Genomic DNA, 20719 nt, shown 5'->3' on the forward strand with positions numbered 1-20719 from the left:
CCCCAGTTAGTGTCTGAAGCCAGATCTGAACTCAAGAAGATGAATCTTCCTCACTCTAAGCCTGGTACTCTATTCACTTCACCACCTAGCTGTCCCTCCTTCCAATTCTAACATTCTATAATCCCATCTTTTTTTTTTTAATTAATTTGTTTGTTTGCTTTGAGTTTACAAGATTCAGTTCCCCCGGTTCTTTGAGTTTCAAATTTTCTCCCTTCTTCCCCTTCTCCCCGGCCTCCCAAGGCGGCATACAATCAGGTATAGGATCTGCAGATACTTTCACATTAGACATTGGTCAGGTTAAAAAGGATTTTATCGGATGGAAGGAACAATGGGAAGGAGGAAACCAAACCAAACAAGAAGAGAGCAGGTAATTTGCTTCAACCTGCATTCAAACTCTGTTCTTTCTCTGAATGTAGACTCCATCATGAGTCTTTTGGAGTTTACTTATAGCCCTGCATTTCTGAGATGAGTGCGGACTATCAAAGTTGGTCGTCACACATACATTGTATCTGTAATGGTGTATAAATTTTTCCTGGTTCTGCTCTTCTCACTCAGCATCAGTTCGTATAAGCCTCTCCAGGTAGATATGAAGTCCATCTGCTCTTCGTTTCTTATGGTGCAATAGTATTCTATTATATTCATATACCATAGCTTTTTAGCCATTCCCCAATTGATGGGTATCCCCTTAATTTCCAATTCTTTGCCACCACAAAAAGAGCTGCTATAAATATTTTTGCACATATGGGTCTTCCTCCCGCTTCTGTGATCTCTTTGGGATACAACCCTAGAAGTGATGTATTGCTGGGTCAAAGGATATGAAATTACTTATAGCCCTTTAGGCATAGTTCCAGATTGCTCTCCAGAATGGTTAGTTCAGTTCACAACTCCATCAGCAAAGTGTTAGTGTTCCAATTTTTCCACATCCTCTCCAGCATGTATCATTTTCCTGTTTTGTCTTCTTAGCCAATCTGACTGGTGAGATGTGGTACCTCAGAGTTGTTTTGATTTGCATTTCTCTAATCAATAGTGATTTAGAGCATTTTTTCATATGCCTATAGATATCTTTAATTTCTTCCTGTGAGAACTGTCTTCATATCCTTTGACCATTTATCAACTGGGGAATCTATAATCCCATCTTAATAACTTTTGTGATTTGGAATGAGTATTTAAGGAGATCAAATTTCTAGTTAAAATTTATAACCACTTTGGGGCGGCCAGGTAGCACAGCGAGTAAGAGCACCGGTTCCAGTGTTGAGAACACCTGGAGATCGAATCCTGGGCTCAGACACTTAGTACCCACCCAGAAACACCTGGCCGTGTAACCTTGAGCAAGTTACTTAACCCCAATTGCTTAGGGGCGGCCAGGTGGCTCAGCGAGTAAGAGCATCGGCTCCAGTGTCGGGATGACCTGGATCAAATCCGGGCTCAGATACTCAGCACCACACCCAGAAATAATAATAACTGGCCATGTAACCTTGAGCAAGTTACTTAACCCCAATTGCTTTAAAAAAAAAAAAATTTATAACCACTTCTTAGTGAGTAGACTTATGGGGGTTTTTTGGACTAAAAGCTTCTCATGCAAGGGCATCAATTTAATGAGTGACAAGAATTAACTGATCCCTTCCAGACTCACTGGCAGCCCAACACAGTTTTGCATACACTGATACTGACACAATTTTTACAAAATGAAAGTTTATTAAAAGTAGATGTTTCCATATAACCATTTTGAGCAAAGAAACCAAAGCAGTGAGAACTGTAAAATGCTGTTTCCTTTCTTTGCAATAACCACAGATGAGCTATAAGAAAAATGCACGAGAGCAAAATGAATGAATTATATACCCCCAGGATGATACTATACAATAGTACTTAGTATCTAACCACCATATGTAACAATGTTCCTTTGAATGACAGGAATATCTTTCCCCTTCCCATCCTGAAATACAGGACTTTTTTCCCACCTAGGACTAAGTATCTAGAACAGAATGGCTAAGGAGGCCCCACTGCTATCCACCTACAGGGACAGTCTTCTGTAAGGCTAATTCCCCAATTGCCATGTTTCTCTTTTCTTCCCCAAATTTGCTGGCCTTTTACTCTCATCACCTATTTCTTCAGACCAGGGTTTCTCACCTTATATACTGCAAAAGCACTGCACATGATGCCTGCCACAGGACCTGGTGCTTAATAAATTCTTATTAATTAAATAAACAGAGGGCAGTCTCACACATACAAGTGTCTTAATGTTATCTAAGGGTTTCTTTTAAACTAATAATAAAAGTCTGTTAGTATATTAGTAAATAAAAAGGATGACAGCCAGGGTATAATAAGCTCTTTCCCATAGGCGTTCCATCTCTGCTTTCTCCAAAGAATAGGTGTCTGGGTTCAGATGGGAAGCCAGCCTGTAGGCTATACACTGTTAAGGTCACACTGAAACTAGGGGAGCCAATGGTAGTATTAGAAGCTGAGAGAGGAAGTGTGGAGGGTTTATAGCCTTCTCCATCCTTCCCACTACTATCCCTGGTCATCTGACTACACCTGGACTATTCCTGAGTCAAGTGAAAAACCAAGAGTTTAGATATGAATGTAAACAAGTCCAGGAAGGAGCCAGATGAAAGAGAAGAGAAAGACAAAAGCAGGAAAGCCCAAAGGCTCCCTCCCCACGGAGTCTGGATCAGAAGGAAGTCCCTAAGGCAGATTTACCTGCTCCACATTACTTAAGATGGAGTTGACTGTAATGAACATTGCCAAACTGTATTCTCAACAGTGTCAGTATGCTTGATCCTTAGCACTTCTGCAAACCCATCACCAAACCAGCAAGTGATATGTGCCATGTCCATTGAAAAGTAGAAAAGACGGTCCTGGCAATGTTTCCGTCGATACACAGACCGGGGATCAGCAGCTAATACAGCAATAATGGCACACTTTGCCTCTTTCACTGATCGAAAGTATTTAAATGAAGTTATACTGCCAGCTGAAATGAGAAGAACAAATTAAGTTTTTTAAAAAACTCATCTATACTTTGAAATCAGATATGGGTCAAATTTCATTGTAATGAACTTCAATTTTATTGTGCTAAATAGCTCTCAAAATAAATGGGCCACCATCTGGAGCTGGGATATCTTAATCACAGAGATTTCTCACAACAGGCATTTATTACATATGCCAGGCACTATGCTAGGAGCCTCTACAGACTAAATCTGCACTGGCTGTTCTGCAGTAATTATAGCCCTCTTCCCTGAATCAAAGCATGACATTTTCTTTACTGACTGTTAAGATGGGGACTTTTATTTGTTGTTAGCTTCACAACACCAAATATCCTACAACTAATAATAAATAGCATTTATATAGTGCTTTAAGGTTTTCAAGGCACTTTACAAATATTATCTCATTTCTGATCCAAGATAATTCCAAAGGACCCATGATGAAAAATGTTATCAAACTCCAGAGACAGATCTGATGGAGTCTGAGTGCAGACTGAAGCATATTTTTATCAATTTTATGTTTCTTGCTTTTTCTTATTTTTTTCAACATGCCTAATATAGAAATATGTTCTGCATGACTTCACATGTATAACTGACATCTTATCACTTGCCTTCTTAAGGGATGGGGGAAAGACAGGAGAGAAAGAGAGAATTTGAACTCAAAATTTTTAAAAATGAATGCTAAAATAAAGTATCAAAGAAAAATCACTAAACAAATGTTATCTCATTTTATTCTTACAGCAATCCTGAGAGGTAGGTCTTGTTATTATCCCCCGTGTTACAAATAAGGAACCTGAGGAAACACAGGTTAAGTTAAGCGACTTGTCCAGGGTCACACAGCTAGTAAGGATGTGAGGATGAATTTTAATTCAGGACTTCCTGATTCCAGGTCTAGAGATCTATCCTTTGCACTTAGTAGATGCCTACCAAGGAATAGTGAAGGAAACTCCCATCCAGTCATCCACCAGGACCTAGTCAGTGCAAGCATCTTGCCATCTGCCTGGTTACTGTTGCCCTTGTCTCCAAACCACAAACAGCTTCTGAGATCATTTTCCATCCCTGATTAACTGAGTCAATCCACTCAACTTTGGGACTCCTCCTCAGGGCAGAGCTGTCCAGTTTGATATCTCAGTCAAAACTCATCTAATCCACTAGATGTTCGAGGCCCAAGACCATGCTTCATATCTCATCTAGACATCCACAAAGATACCAGGGTTTACTCAGCCCAGCAGGATGTACTCACCTGCCTCCAGCTTGTCCCTTCCTGTCCTGAGAAGAGCAGTTACCGTAACACCATTGCTACTGGAAAAGAAGGCACAATCCCAGCAGCTCCACCTATAAATCCTATGACTGCCTAGCTCTAAGCTATGCATTCTTTATTCTCTGTGCCACTCTAACTAAAATGTAAACTCCCTGGGGGAAATGATGGGGGAGATGGGGTGCTACCATTTACTTCTGTAGCACCAGTGCTGAATATATATAAACAATAAAAGCTTGTTGACTGATTGCATATAGCTCCTCTGACAATCCCTTAGGACTTAAAGCAATAGGAATACATGAAATCCTAAACAGGGAAAGCAGCAGCCAGCATTCATACAACAAATGCATATCTTAAAAGAATACTATACCACCAAATACTTTCATATTTTTCTTCCCAGAAAACCATGCTGATAAATACCTCAAACCAATTCCTTATAAAAAGGACTCTAAAAATATTACCCTTCATTAAATTCCTAACAAAAACACATGACAATTTTCAAAAATGAAAAAAAGAAGATCTGAATGAAAGAATTTTGTCCTAAAGAAGCCACCTGAGGAAGCTAGCTGCCATAGTGGTTTAGAGCACCAGAACTGGAGTCAAGAGGGCCTGAGCTCAAATCTGGCCCCAGACATTTACTAGATGCATGACGCTGGGCAAATCACTTACCCAACTGCCTCCAAAAAAAACAAAAAAAGGAGAAGATACCTGTATCATCTTCTGAACTAAAGTGTTCAAGATCCATTTCTGCATGAGGTGTAAACCGGACTTCTAAAGTAGTCACAGGAGAATCTTTCACCCAGGATGGAACACAACTGGCAGGGGCCGAGACACCCACACTGGAAGGGTGCTGAGTTCCCAAGCTGTTTTCTTGTGTAGTTTTATCTTCTTCCACTACACTTAACCTATTGTCTATACCTCCCTTTGGCTGATGCAAGTCAATCTGGCCTCCATCTCTACTTGAACTCTGATTTGTGTTTGTTTTTAAAGCACAATCTGCTGTTGTGCTCCTGCCCTTACTTAATAGGCATTTCACTTCTGTTGAGTCGTCATCTTTCAAATATTTTTCTTCTGCTGTTTGATCTTCAGGATGTTTCCCCTCCATACTGTGGCACGGAGATCTGAAGACCTCTGTTCTTTGCTGCTGCTCATAATTACCAGCTGTATTGAGTGAGCAAAGGGAGTCTTTCTGTTTCTGTTCCCTTTCTTGTAAACTGAGCTCATCGAAAGGTGCATTCAGATCCCGTGGTGAATCATAGTCAGCTATATATGGTTTTACATCTAGAACAGGTGTACCGTTTATCATGTCAATTCCCGAGAGGTATATGGTTCCTCCTAAGATGTTTAAAAAAAGGGGGGGTAAATCATCTTAAAATTTCTATAACCAAAGAAAAACAAATTGTCCATTCAAACAATTAACAATCAAAACACTACCCAGAATCACATTTTTGAAGACATTAATGCCCAACACAACTCAAAAAATTAATCAGAAAGCTAGTTACAACAGCAAAACATTAAGTGCTGATGACTAAACAATGCTTAGCATAGTGTCTGGCACACAGTAGGAGCTTAATAAATGCCAGCTGAATGACTGACTTACTGAGGAAGAGGGTACATTTGCAGCTTTTTTGTCATTCACAACCACTCAAGCAGGGAATCTTCTATTACTATTATTTAGCAGATAGGAAAATTCCATTCTCTCCTATCCCCATGAGGATCTTAATTAAAAGAGAACCCAAAAAGTCACAAATGTAATAAGTTGAATTAATCTGATATTTGCGAAGTGGTTCCTTTTGGTTTTTGCCCTAGTGATATCTAACAGACATTAACTGTGAAATCAACTGAGAGAAGATGAGAATCTAATTTAAAGCCTCTTATGGCTGTATCAGGACAGCTAGGTGGTTCAGTGGATAGAGTGCGGGGCCTGGAGTTGGGAAGACTCATCTTCCCGAGTTCAAATCTGGCCTCCGACACTTACTAGCTGTGTGACCCTGGGCAAGTCACTTAACCCTGTTTGCCTCAGTTTTCTCATATGTAAAATGAGATGGAGAAGGAAATGGCAAACCAATATAGTATCATTGTCAAGAAAACTCCAAATGAGGTCAAAAAGAGTCAGACATGACTGAAAACAATGGAACAACAACAAAAATGGTTATATCAGCTTCCCAACTGGTATGCAGGGATAAGAATAGCATAAAAGTATAACAAAATAATTCTAGTTATATCCTTTTGCTATTAAGTAGCATCTGACTCTTCATGACCCTGTGAACCATATTGTCTATGGGGTTTTCTTGGCAAAGGTTCTGGAGTGGTTTGCTATTTCCCTCTTCAGTATGCTATGGCAAACAGAGGTTAAGTGACTTGCCCAGGGCAACACAGCTAATAAGTGTCTGAGACTGGATTTGAACTCAGGTTTTCCTGACTCCGAGTCCAGTGCTCTATCCACTGAACCACCTTAACTGCCTCCTAGTTACAACCTAGAATCACAACACTTTGGATCTATGAAGGAACACCAAGATTGGTCTCTATCCTTTCATTTTACAAATATGGAATCTGGAACCCAGAGAGGCTTATATCCTGCCCAGTTTCACTAATCTAGTTAGTAGTGGAATCACGAATAGAAACAATGTCTCCCAGTTTTCAGTCCCTTTTCTCACCAAATGCTGTTGTCTTTCATCATTACTGCATTTCCTTTATTCAGAGAGCACAATGACCTTGCTAAAAATAAGGTAGTTCTATTATTAATATATTTAGACAGGCCACTTATCCAGAGTGGACTAAGGAAAAGGTGTTAGCCTAAGGCAGATGTGACCCATTCATGGTGACAACCAAGTTGCATTTGATTTTACTTTCAAATTTATGCTAAAACCAGCCTCCTTATTCTCAATGGCATCAAGGACTAGTCTGCTTATTCACCAAAATTACAGTAATGACCTTTGGTTTTCATGAATACAGAGAGGAAATGGACCTATGATTCCACTGGTGCAGGGAGCTCCTGGCGAAAAACTCTTTTTACCGATGCAGAGTAACACCTTCTCTGCAAGTTAAGGTCTTAGAGAATTGCTGTGAGCACTCAGAGGGTAATAAACTTGCCCAAGGTCACACAGTAAGTATGGCAGAGGAGAGTCTTAAGTCTAGATGGTTTTAGTGCAAGGTCAGTGATCCATCCACTATGCCACCTTCCCTTTCCTGTATTAAAATCACTATTTTGACTCCATGGGAAAATTGTCATCAGAGCCAGAAAGAATGACAACAAGCAATCTACAAGTGCTATATGCTTAACTCAGAAAACTTAACAGTCCAGCTACATTTAGTATCTTGGTTTTTATAACTAGTTCCTGAAATCAAAAGTTCACAGAGTAATCTGATATTTGAGAAAGAGGAACTAATATAACTGTTCATTCCTCTGAGCTCTGGATCAGAAAGTGGCATTCCTAAAATTTACCATCTTTCCTTCCCCAAAAGATACTTCACTGAGTTAAGATTTGATTTTATGTGAGCTTAGAATGCAATAAGTGCTCAAAGAACATTCTATATCATTCACAAAAAAAGCTGAAGATATCTTCCATTTTGTTACCCAAGGCCTCTCTTATCTAAGTATCTACATGAAAAACTCTTCACATAAAATGCCAGGAAGCCCTCTGGTTGATTGTCTGGTAAAACCCCTTTTCAAACTGATGCTATAAAATGCACATATTCCAAAGGAAACCAATTATATTGAAATGCCATTCTAAGAATTTTTATTTAAAAATAAAATATGTTCATGGACCCATGCTTCTATGGAAATGTTTCTGACCTCTTTTATCAGACAATGAGAACTATATAAGACATAAACTATAAACAATATAAAACAGTGGATCAATGGAATAGATTAGACACACAAGATTCAGAAGTCAACGACTATAGTAATCTATTTTTTGATAAACCCCAAGACCCCAATTTTTGGGATAAGAACTCACTATTTGACAAAAACTGCTGGGAAAACTGGAATATAGTACGGCAGAAACTGGGCATAGACCATTATCTAACACCATATACCAAAATTAAGTCTAAATGGGTGCATGATCTAGGTATAAAGGTTAATACTGTAAGCAGTCTCGAAAAACAAGGAATAGTTTACCTGTCAGATTTGTGGAGAGGGAAAGACTTTATGACTAAACAAGAACTAGAGAGCATTATAAAATGTAAAATGGATAATTTTGACTACATGAAATTGAAAAGCTTCTGTACAAACAAAGGCAATGTAACCAAGATTAAGAAGGAGGTGGGAAATTGAGAAAGAATTTTTACAACCTATGTCTCTGACAAAGGACTCATTTCTAAAATATACAGAGAACTGAGTCAAATCTATAAGAATACAAGTCATTCCCCAATTGATAAATGGTCAAAGGATATGGACAGGCAATTTTCAGAGAAAGAAATTAAAGATATCTATAAGCACAAGAAGAAATGCTCTAAATCACTATTGATTAGAGAAATGCAAATCAAAACAACTCTGAGGTACCACACCAGTCAGACTGGCTAAGATGACAAAACAGGAAAATGACAAATGCTGGAGAGGATGTGGGCAAATTGGAACACAAATGCATTGCTGGTGGAGTTGTGAACTGATCCAGCCTATCTGTAGAGCAATCTGGAATTATGCCCAAAGGGGTATAAATAATTTCAAGACCACTCCTAGGGTTATATCCCCAAAGAGAACATAGAAGTGGGAGGAAGACCCATATGTACAAAAATGTTTATAGCAGCTCTTTTTGTGGTGGCAAAGAATTGGAAATTAAGGGGGTGCCCATCAATTGGGGAATGGCTGAACAAGTTGTGATGTTATGGAATACTATTGTGCTATAAGAAACGAGGAGCAGATGGACTTCATATTTACCTGGAGAGGCTTATATGAACTGATGCTGAGTGAAAAGAGTAGAACCAGGAGAAATTTGCACACAGTTACAGACACAACGTATGTGTGATGACCAACTTTGATAGACTGGACTCTTCTCAGCAATGCAATGATATAAGTCAATCCCAAAAGACTCATGATGGAGAGAAATGTGTACATCCAGAGAAAGAACTAGAAAGAACTGAGTTTATATCCAGATTGAAGCAAAACTACCTGATCTTTTTCCTTTTCTTGTTTGATTTTATGTCCTCTTTACTATTTTTCATTCCATCTGATACAATCCATCTTTATAACCTGACTAATGTATAATGTGAAAGTATTTACAGATCTTATACTTGACTATATGCCACCATGGGGGGAAGGGGAGGGAGGGGACAAAATGTGAAACTCAAGGAATTGTGTAATTGAATCTTGTAAACTAAAAGTAAACAAATTAATTTTAAAAATTAATATTAAAAAAAAACAAAAAACCGCATTTGGGTTTTTTTGCCTTAATTTCCAAGAAACTCAGTGACAAACTCAACTGTAGAATCTCATAAAAATGACAAACTCATAAATAGAACAGACCTTAGAAACCCTCTAGTTCTGCCCTTTCCTCTTACAGATAAGGTAAGTGAGGCCCAGAGAGATTCAGTGACTTGCCGAGGTCACATATGTAGTGACAGAAGTGGGGTTTGAACCAAGGCCCTCTGCTCTAAAGTCAACACTTTCTTTCCCATTCCATTTCGGTGTTCAATGTATACACTTCTCTTCTCCTCTGACACTTTTTTCTGTTTTTATCCTTAATTGTGTTTTATATGTGTTTTAACCTTCAAAGTTTATCAAACTTTTTGCAAAGCAAACAGGGAATAATTATTATCAAATAAAAATAGCTTCCAATAGTGTATGTCTCTCAACATGTTACATTCTAAGCTACAGAAAACCTTGCAACAATGAAGACATAAAACGTTGTTGCTTCATACATGATTAGCTCCTACAGAAAATCGCATATGTCTTGAAGAGAGAAAACTCAAGCAATAAAATTTAGGAAAAGATTAGTCAATTTTTCCAATATGATAACATTAAAAATAAAGTGGGTAATAATATCTTACATTTCTAAGGTACTTCAAGGTTTAAAAAATGCTTCTCTTACAACAAGCTAGTGAGATAAAAAATGAACATATCATCACACCCATTTTAAGGGTCTAAAAACTAAGGCTGATAAATTAAATGACCTGCCCATGGTCACACAGCTAGTAAGTGTCACAGTCAAACCCAAGTCCCTGCTGCCTCCAAGGCCAGGGCTTGCTTCATTACCCCACACCCGATACCCTCACTAAGAGGGACAAACACAACATAGTTTTGTCTTTAAACATAGAAGACCAATGTAATCATCTGTAAATTCAAGGAATGTATTAATTATGCAAATAAAGACTGCCTTTTTTATTGTTTGTTTGATCATCCCAAAATTATGCTTATTGAGGAGTTAATTGGATACTGTCTTGATATGTTTCCTTCTTCTGGAGTTAGGAATATAAACAAAGAATTAAATGTCACCTTCAACTTTGTCCAGCTTGGCAAGAGTAAGTCCAATGGCATTAGGGCGATGGGGACTCCTCGTGGAAAAGATTCCAGTCTTCATACCATTCAACCGAGGAGGCTGCACTTTTGCCTTACAACTCAAATGACCATTTTTATGAAAAACAAACAAAATCCTGTCAGGAAAGACCAGAATTCCCACTTACTATGGGAAAAAAAGAAAGTAACTTTTTGAAAACATAAAAGAAACATACAAATTACCCCCAAAATAATGATTTCATTGACTGTAAAATTTAACAGACTTTAATCACTCACATTTCCAGTGAGAGGGAAGCACTAAAAAGTGACAATGGTATAAAAAAGCAGCTAAAAACGTTTTCTTTTTAAAAGAAAGTAAATTTAAACTTTTAGGGGCAGCTAGGTAGTACAGTGAACAGAGTACTGGCCCTGGAGTCAGAAGGACCTGAGTTCAAATTTGATCTCAGACACTTGACACACTTACTAGCTATGTGACCTTGGGCAAGTCACTTAACCCCAACTGCCTTGCCTTCCCCGCTCAAAAAAAAAAAAATTAAACTTTTAGAAGGAAAAGAATTTGTATTTAATCTATAGTCTTCACCAATACTCACCCATGTAATTAACAGATTCAGGCTCTTGAGGAGGGGGAAGGGAGGAACAGAGACATCTCAATCCAAATGATAGAGATTAGTATAATTTCTCTTGGAAGAGATGTGATCTTAAAGTAGGCTACACTGTGTTAAAAGTCAATGTACTTTCTGAAGTACCAATTATTTCCAAAGTATTTATTATTCCCTAGCAATTTCTTTGATTTTTATGATTAAACATAATTAAACAACTTACCAAACATGTGAAAACTGTTCTAAGCCCATTACCGAATGTTCAGGATTGTTAAAGACACTTTTTCTTATCCTCAAACAAGCGCGTGACAAATTGCAAATGGTTGGCTGCCTTGGTGTACCGTTCTTAGCTGAGAAACATGACTCTATGTAACCAATTGGTTCGGTTAAAATATTACCTATAGAAAGAAAACAACAAAAACAATTTTCTAATTTGGTGAGACAGCTAGGGGATACAGTGGTTAGAAAGTCAGAATTCAAATCCTGCCCCCATATCTTACTAGTTTGTGATCCTGGGCAAGTTCCCCTTCCCTCATCATCATTTTTATCAGTAAAATAGGGATAACACCAGCACCTATCTCACAGGATTGTGGTGAGTATGAAATCAGATGACATGTAAAGTGCTTTAAAAAAACATTAAAATGTTACATAAATGCTAGCTAGTATTATCTTCAATAATAATAATAAACTAAAGGATCATAAAAACAATTCATATTACTTTTTTGAACTTTTTAGTTGTAGTCAACTTTACTGCTTTAATATTCTAAAGGACACGAGAAATAATATGAATCTAGAAAGAATCTAAAATAAATCACCCAGTTAGCCTCTTCATTTTACAGATGGAAAAAATGAGGTTCAGAAAGGTTGTTTTTATCCAGACTCATGTAGCTAGTTGTTAAAGAAGTGGGGAATAGTCTAACTACCAACCCAACATCCTTCCCATTAATGACTAACAGATGCTTGTTTTGAGATTTACTAACAAAACCTTAATCTAATACAAGTGTTAAAAAGCTGATCACTTGGGGCAGCCAGGTAGCACAGCGAGTAGGAGCACTGGCTCCAGTGTTGAGAAGACCTGGAGATCGAATCCCGGGCTCAGACACTTAGCACCCACCCAGAAACACCTGGCCGTGTAACCTTGAGCAAGTTACTTAACCCCAATTGCTTAGGGGTGGCCAAGTGGCTCAGTGAGTAAGAGCACTGGCTCCAGTGTCGGGATGACCTGGATCAAATCTGGGCTCAGATACTCAGCACCACACCCAGAAATAACTGGCCGTGTAACCTTGAGCAAGTTACTTAACCCTGATTGCTTTAAAAAAAAAAAAAGCTGATCACTTAAAGGCGAAGTTTTTCACATAATCTCAGCAATGAAGAGTTGGATGTAATATCCAGAGCCATCGATCATTTTCTTCATTTGTGTCTTTGCCATCTTTACATGACCAAAAAAAAAAAAAAAGAATATCCCCTGAGTAACTATATCCAAATAATCTAAAAGAGTGTCTCTGACACAGACACCAAGGGACATTTTATGGGATGGCAACCTCAAAAATCACCCCAGTAACATAACATTTCAGAGAACCAAAGAGCAGAAAGGAGTCTTAGAGAGCACTTAGTCCAGTAGTTCTGGAGATGGCCAAGGAGTTTGCATTAAAAATTCTTTAATGATGCCTAAAGCAGTAAATAATAAGTATGTTGTGCAAGCATATTTTCCTCTATAAAAAGAAGCATGTATATACTAGATAACATTTTATAATGATAAAATATAAATTTTAATTTGGAGTTTTAGGGGGCAAAAGTTAGCATTTAAGTTATTTTAAATTTGTTGTTGTTCACTTGTTTCAGTCGAGTATGACTCGTCACGACCCCATTTGAGGTTTTCTTGGCAAAGATAGTGGAGTGGTTTGCCAATTCCTCATCTGAACTTTTTAGTTGTAGTCAACTTTACTGCTTTAATATTCTAAAGGATATGAGAAATAATATGAATCTAGAAAGAATCTAAAAATCATCTCCAGCTCATTCTACAGATGAAGAAACTGAGGCAAACAGCGTTAAGTGATTTGCCCAGGGTCACACAGCTAGTAAGTGTCTGAGGTCAGATTTGAACTCAGGTCTTCCTGACTCCAGGCCCATTACTCTATCTACTGAGCCACCTGAAAAATCTAAAAGAAAATTACAAGCAGTATATTAAAGTATGATGGGGATTCACAACACATTTTCTTGTTGTTGAAAAGGGTTTAAGGAACAAAAAAGTTGAGAACCATTGATCTTGTCCAACCCCTTCACTTAACATGAAACTGAGGCCTCAAAAAGTTAAGGTTAGGGAAGTGACCTCATCATTTTTCATCTGACTGCAAGTCTTCATCATCTTCTCCCCATTACCCCCAACCCAGGGATTCTCTTACCAATCTCCCTTTTTCAGCTTCTTTTCATGTCTTGTCCTCTCTATAAGACTGTGAGCAACTTCAGAGAAGGAGCTATCTTTTGCCTTCTTATCCCCAATGCTTAACACAATAACTGGCATAGAGCAGGTACTTAATAAGTGTTTACTGCCTGAATGAACGATTAAGTGACTTGCTCAACATTACAAAGCTAGGCCAAGAAATCAGGTCCATTAAATCTCACTCCAGTGCTGTTGTGGCCATAGCTAATTTTCTCTATATAGGCATTTAGCTATATTTAACTATTAATGTTTGTAAGGTCTTCTGGAATCTGGGATTCCCTCTTGGGACAAATAAATCCCATCTTTATAAATGCCTAAGACAAAAGTCTCCCAAATCAAAATCCTATTATAAAAGAAAGATCCACTCACATTTATGTTCGGTTTCAGTTACTGTACCCAAAGTTCTAGATTAACAAGGCACCTATGAGCCTAGAGGCTATAATAATAATGGCTAGCATTTCTACAGCAGTTAGGCAGATCAGGATAGAGTGCTAGGCCTGGAATCAAGTAGACCTGAATTCAAATCCAGCCTCTGATACTTACTAGCTGCATAACCCTCAGCAAGTCAATTGACCCTGTTTACCTCAGTTTCCTCATCTGTAAAAGGAGTTGGAGAAGGAAATGGCAAACTTCTCCAGTATCTCTGCCAAGAAAACCCTCAACAGGATCACAAAAAATGGGACAAAACGGAACAACAATAACAACAAAAATTTACTAAGCACATTAAGGCAAAGCACTTTACAAAAATTATTTCATTTTATACTTATAACAATGCTGGCAGGTAGATGCCATTACATCCCCATTTTACAGGTGTGGGAAATTAAGGTACACAGCAGTTGAGTGACTTACCCAGTCACTCCACTAGTAAGTGTCCGTGCCATGTGCCTTGATGACCATCACACCCAGTCTCCCTGGTGAGAAGGAAAGAGCATTGAGCTGTGCTGGCTTATTGACAAGGTTCAAGCCCTAGTATTGCCAAGACTCTTCAGGACCTTGGGTAAACGATGAATCTCTCTGGACCTGTTTCGACTCTTTAAAATGAGCGACAGACCAGACGAGGAGACTTCTAAGGTCCTGGTCCTTACTAGCTCTAGCAGCTTCACAGAAGCAGCTCGAGACTGTTCAGAACTCGAAGGCGCCCAAACCCTCACTGTCTACTCTCAACAAGTTGCTCGTTTTTACTTTGCTTGTTACCCTAGTTACTGGGGGCACAGGGCCGCCAACACTAATAATGATAGGCGCTCATTATATATCATACATATAACACACTGTATAGATAGCACTTTAAGGTTTGTAAATCCCTTTACATGTTAATTCATCTGATCCACAGAGCAACCCATTTAACAGATGGAAGAAACAGAGGCGAAGTAGTGAGAGAGGTTTAGTGACTTGCCCAGCTAGAAAGTGTCTGAGGCAGAATTTGAACTCAGGTCTTCCTGATTCAATGTCTTTTACTCTAATCACTGAAAAACATTCAATATAAGCTTATTGATTAAGTCGCTGATCACCTCAAATCTTCATGCATACACACACCCCTTTGACCTTCCATCCAGTTCTAATTTTTCCCATTTGCTTTATTATTATTATTGTTTGGTATTATTTTCTAATGTGCTTCCAGTGCTAAATCCTAGTGGATGGGAGTGGGGGGACACATGGAGTGAGGAAGACCCAAGTTCAAACCCGCCTCAGCTACATAGTCGATGTGAGAGCCTGGGCAAATTACTTAACCTTCCAGTGCCTGAGTTTCCCAACCGTAAAATATGTATTATAATAATAGCACTTCACAGGGTTATTGTGAAGTTAAAATGAAATAATATATTGGCGCTATATAATGAGTTTGGGGATCAAATGAGTTAACACTTTAAGTGATATGTAAATGGAGACAACATCTAAAGCTTAGCTAAGGATGCTGGTGCAGATGAGCCAACTCCAATCACTTTGGGGAGACAGGGAGAGAGAAAAAAAGGAATTAGAGCCATCTTGGAATGGTTTTCCCTCAGATATCCTACTTACTCTTACCCACACCCCATAGTCTTTTCTATATTCTTCAAGCTGGGATGACCATAGCGGGTAAAAATTATTAACATTTTAATTCACTAATCACTAATTCTATTCTAATTCACTATTCATTCATCACAACAAATGGCTGCCAATAACTATAAGAGGACAGGTGAGGAGGGATGGGCAGACGTTCTCCGAAACAAAGTCACAAAGTTTAAGCAAATGCCCAGGAGAGAATCGACTATGTGGGGAAACTCCTGACAGGGAGAAAGGGCCACTCACGTGACCGTTCCTCAACATGACCGTCCACCACGTGACCTTCCTCCAATAAGGAAACATTCCTTTAAGTTACCTGTTTCTAAAGCTGGTTTCGTGCACCCACATTGAGTCGAAGCGGGCGGGGTCCTAAGCTCTTCCAAACGCTGCATGGTGCCAGTCACCTCGGCCTGCTTTGCAGATTAAAACAACAACAATAATAAGTATAACGACGATAACCACTAGCTCCCCACCTCCTCAGCCTGACGAGATTCCCTGCAGCTCGCCGGGCCCACAGTCCCAGACCCCAGCGGCGCAGAGCATTGGCTGCGGTCCCGCGCCTGCGCAAAGGAAGTGGTTTGTTTGGGGGGGGGGGGGGAGGGCCGGGGGAGGGTCCCTGCGCAGAGTGTGCGTGCGCCGAGGCCTGTCCAAGGGCTTAGGATCCGCTGCTGTTCTTGTGTTGGCGTCGCTTCCCTGGGTCGCTAAGGCTGCCTCCGCCCTCCGGCATCCTCCGATCTCAGGACAGGTTCTCCAGCGGACAGCGCCGAAGATCGGTTGGGGCTTGCACTCACTAGTCCCAGGTATCGTTGCGGGGAGCGGCTCGCCGGCCCGGGGCGCTCACACCTGCGATCTGGGTCAGCTTGTCTAGCTGGGCCTGGGCTGGAAGGTCCCCCGGGGGAAATTGTCGCCGAACGTGGAGACGCCCCACTAGGCGCCAGCCGGGGGGGAGGGGGGCGGGGCTTCCTGCCCACCCCCACCCCACCCGAACCCGCACCCACACCCGGGTGGTTTGGCTGCCGAACCCGGACACAGACCCAGAACTAGGGACGCAGAGTGTGCAGGTTAAATGGTGACGTTATGTTGTTTGTAGAAAAATTTTGTGCTCTTTGTCATAAAAAACAAAATTTCACTCCACCACCCACACCTAGTCCAGTGATACATGAGCATGTTTGATTAAAAAGAAAAGAAAAAGCACCAACTATATGCCAGGCACTGCTAGACTCTGGAAAGACAAGTACAAAAGATGACAACAGCCCCTTCAGGGTGTCCCGTAAGTCTTAGTGCAGGTTTTAAGCTTTAACTTGAAAATAATAATGATAGCAAACATTTATATGGCAACTACTGTGTACCAGGCACTTTACAATGATTATGTCATTTGATCTTCACCACCACCCTGGGAGGTAAGTGCTATTATTATCCTCAGTTTAGAGATGGAGAAGCTGAGACAAGCTTAATTGATTTGCCTAAGGTCACAGAGCTTGTAAATAGCTGAGGCTGTATAATAATAATTATAATAATAATAATGATACTATGTGTAAGACACAGTGCTAAGACCTTTACAATTATTACTTCATTTAATCTTTACAACCACCCTAGGAGGTAGGTGCTATTAATATCCCCATTTTACAGGTGGGGAATCCGAAGCAAACATGTTAAGTGACTTGCCATGGGTTATAGAACTGTATGTGAGCTCTGGATTTGAACTCAAATCCTCTTGACTCCTCCCCCAGTACTTCTATCCACTGTGCCACCTACTAACTTAGAAAAAAAAAACCAACAATATTATTTGAAAGTTTAATTATTTGTTTCTTTCATAATTATTTAATTTTGAATAATAAATTTTTAATTTAAATTTTTTGTTTCAGTCTCTTCGATTGAAGATAGCAAATATTGAAGATAGTGAACTACATTCTCTGGTTGGCTGAACTCAAGTCCACAACAGCAGTAAGAAGAAAACTCACTTTCTTTTATAAGGAGGCTTCCCACAGAAATTTAATTAACAACTAGATGAAAAAAATTAAAGGAAACTGGTTCATTTCAATATAAACATAGATTTGGGAGACTCCAAGCAAGCAAAGAAACTGTGGCTGAAATTGAGAGAGCAGCATTTGCATATGAAGCACAAGAGGGTGGTTGTGTAGAATTTTAATAAGAAATATCAATATTTTTAAAATTTAAATAACCTCCAATGCCACTTTGTTATAAGTTTGTAGCAAATATACTTCTGAAGTTATTACAGCTATATCATGATTAATGCAAGTTCAAATAATTCAGAATTCAGCTTAGTGCATTTTATAAAATGAGAGCAATTGAATTTAACATGAGCCAAAAATCAATTGATACATTGTATGCTAGTCAAAGATTTTAACTTACAGATATCTCATTCTGCCCTTGCCTCTCATAGTTTGCTGATGTAATTTGTTGCTGTACCATATTACCAAGAATTTCGTTAATTTTTTTTAAAAGCCCATAACAAAATGGACAAAAGGAAGACCTCAGATGGAAACACTGCCAGTGTGAAAAAAAAGAGACTTGTTATTACATTAGAACAAAAATGTGATGTAATTGAACGACATGAACGTGGTCATAGTAACTCCAAAATAGGGCGAGATGTAGGAATGCCAGAATCTACAGTACGGAATATTATAAAACATGCAGGCGAAATTAAAAAGAAAGGCAAAGTTGCATCCACTTTTTGTGGTTTGCAAACAACTACAAGAAATAGAAGCGTTACAATGATAGAAATGGAACGACTTTTAGCTGTGTGGATTGATGATTGTAATAAAAAGTGCATTCCTCTTAGCAGAGCTGCCATTCAAACAAAAGCCTCAAGTTTATTTAAAGCAGTGAAAGAAAATGGGAATGAAGTAGATAGTGAGGAAACTTTTTCTGCCAGTGGTGGTTGGTTTGATCGTTTTAAAAATCGAGTTCATTTGCATCATGTTAAAATTACTGGAGAGATAGCCAGTGCAGATGAGAACATGGCAGCCAACTATCCTGATGTTTTGAAGAAAATAATTGGAGAAGGTGGATACACTGATCAACCAATTTTTAATGTGGGTGGAACAGGCTTATTCTGGAAAAAGATTCCTTTCAGAACTTATATTTTTAAGAAAGAAAAAACTCAACCTGGATTTAAAGTGTCTAATGATCACCTGACAATTTTTGAACAGCATGAATGTGGTCATAGTAACTCTAAAACAGGACAAGATGTAGGAGTGCCTGAACCTACAGTACAGAATATTATAAAACACACGAGTGAAATACAAGAAAAAGACAATGTTGCACCAGCTTTTTGTGGTTTACAGACAACTACAAGAAATAGAAGTGTTACAATGATAGAAATGGAGCGTCCTTTAGCAGTATGGATTGAAGATTGCAGTGATAGACATGTTCCTCATAGCAAAACAGTCATGCAAACAGATGCTCCAAGTATATTTAAGGTAGAGAAAGAAAATGGAAATGAAATAAATAGTGAAGAAACTTTTACTGCAAACAGTGGTGAAGAAACTTTTATTATAAACAGTGGTTGCTTTGATCCCTTTAAAAATCAAGGTCAATTACATAATGTTAAGGTTAACCAAAAGGCATCTACTATAGATGACAACATGGCAGCTAAATTTCCTGATATTTTAAAGAAAATAATTGAAGAAGGTGGATACACTGATCAACAGATTTTCAATGTGGATGAAACAGGTTTATTCTGGAAAAGGATGCCTTCCACAACTTACATTTCTAAGAAAGAAAATACTCAACCTGGATTTAAAGTGTCTAGGGATCGCCTAACACTTTTACTAGGAGGTAATGCAGAAGGGGATTTTAAATTAAAACCAATGCTTGTTTACTGGTCCCGAAATCCTCATGCTCTGAGAGGCTACAACCAACAATCACTTCCAGTCCTTTGGAGGTCAAATAAGAAAGCATGGGTGACTAAAGCTATTTTTGAAGACTGGTTTTCAAGTTATTTTAGCCCAGCTGTCGAAAAATATTGCAGGGACAGCAATATTGCCTTTAAAATATTACTGATTTTAGCTAATGCCCCAGGGCATCCAACTACACTTGGTTCGTTGTGTGAGAATATAAAAGTAATTTTTTTGCCATCAAAAACAGCATCTTCATTGCAACCCATGAACCAAGGAACCATTGCAACATTTAAGGCCTACTACCTAAGAAAAATTTTTGAACAGGCAGTTGCAAAAACTACAAGTGATGATGCAATCTCTTTAACTGACTTCTGGGAAAATTATAACATCAGAGATGCAGTTGAAAATATTCATCATTCTTGGCAACAAATAACTTCAAACAACATGCGTGAAGTATGGAAGTACATTTTGCCACATTGTGCAAATAGTAATTTTGAAGGTTTTCCCTCTCAAAAGCAGGCTATTATAGAAGAAATAACAAACATAGGAAGAAAGCTTGGTTTTGATGAACTAGAAAGTGACAATGTCCTGGAATTGTTGGAATCACACTCGGAAGAATTGACTGACGACGATTTTCTTCATTTAGATCAACGAGTGTTTGAAGATGTTAACAATGAAACCGAAGAAGCAGATAATGTGCAAATGAAAGAGTTCACTCTCAAAGAATTTGAAGATATCTTTCAAGCTTTAGAAGTTGTGAAGCAAAAAATTATGGATGCTGACCCTAATGTTGATCGGAGAATACAAATTCAGCAAGATGTGGATAAAGCTCTTTGCACCTACCAGCGTATGTATGAAGATTTAAAGAAAGAGAAGACAATTCAGTCTACACTGCTAAAATATTTTAAACAAGAATAACAATGTTTTCATCGTATCAGTGTAGGCTTGTCTTTAGGTAAGATATTCAGTAATTTAATTTTTTTTTATTTTCTTTATTTTGCTTTCTATAGCTACGTTGTTTGTAATAAACTTGAATAAGTACATTTTTCTTATCCTTTGTTATGTTAATAAACAGTAAAAAAAATCCTTA

At 38.6% G+C, this 20719-nt stretch overlaps 2 protein-coding genes across 6 annotated transcripts; one reads left to right on the forward strand and one right to left on the reverse strand.

Annotated features, from left to right (window-relative positions):
- Nucleotides 1-1675: 1675 nt before the first annotated feature.
- Nucleotides 1676-17564, reverse strand: TRMO (tRNA methyltransferase O). Of its 5 annotated transcripts, none has more exons than XM_069095369.1 (6): nt 16558-17551; nt 16083-16176; nt 11513-11687; nt 10670-10827; nt 4945-5571; nt 1676-2968 (listed from the first exon to the last, which is right to left on the reverse strand). In XM_069095369.1, exons 2-6 carry the CDS (start codon nt 16156-16158, stop codon nt 2712-2714), a joined length of 1293 nt encoding a protein of 430 aa, XP_068951470.1. In that variant the 5' UTR covers nt 16159-16176; nt 16558-17551; the 3' UTR covers nt 1676-2711. The 5 variants fall into 5 exon arrangements, with proteins under 5 accessions (XP_068951470.1, XP_068951473.1, XP_068951468.1 ...); XM_069095372.1 differs by lacking the exon at nt 16558-17551 and adding an exon at nt 14579-14640 and having other exon boundaries at nt 16083-16327; XM_069095367.1 differs by lacking the exon at nt 16558-17551 and having other exon boundaries at nt 1676-1796; nt 2698-2968; nt 16083-16325.
- Nucleotides 16366-20719, forward strand: LOC138166873 (tigger transposable element-derived protein 1-like). Its single transcript, XM_069095365.1, has 2 exons — nt 16366-16566; nt 17632-20719. Exon 2 carries the CDS (start codon nt 18244-18246, stop codon nt 20545-20547), a length of 2304 nt encoding a protein of 767 aa, XP_068951466.1. The 5' UTR covers nt 16366-16566; nt 17632-18243; the 3' UTR covers nt 20548-20719.

This window comes from Petaurus breviceps, unplaced genomic scaffold (assembly GCF_028583685.1).
Source record: "Petaurus breviceps papuanus isolate PSGF00001 unplaced genomic scaffold, PetGlider_PUasm1.0 226, whole genome shotgun sequence".
NCBI lineage: Eukaryota > Metazoa > Chordata > Mammalia > Diprotodontia > Petauridae > Petaurus > Petaurus breviceps.

What these genes read in the sequence shown, in the direction of transcription:
- LOC138166873 (XM_069095365.1), top strand. Translation starts at nt 18,244, where the DNA reads ATGGACAAAAGGAAGACCTCAGATGGAAACACTGCCAGTGTGAAAAAA.
- TRMO (XM_069095369.1), bottom strand. Translation starts at nt 16,158, where the DNA reads ATGCAGCGTTTGGAAGAGCTTAGGACCCCGCCCGCTTCGACTCAATGT. An exon ending in GAACAGTTTTCACATGTTTG is followed by an intron (nt 10,828 to 11,512) that starts GTAAGTTGTTTA and finishes CTTTCCTGACAG; the next exon opens with GATTTTGTTTGTTTTTCATA. An exon ending in CAAGCTGGACAAAGTTGAAG is followed by an intron (nt 5,572 to 10,669) that starts GTGACATTTAAT and finishes TAAACATCTTAG; the next exon opens with GAGGAACCATATACCTCTCG.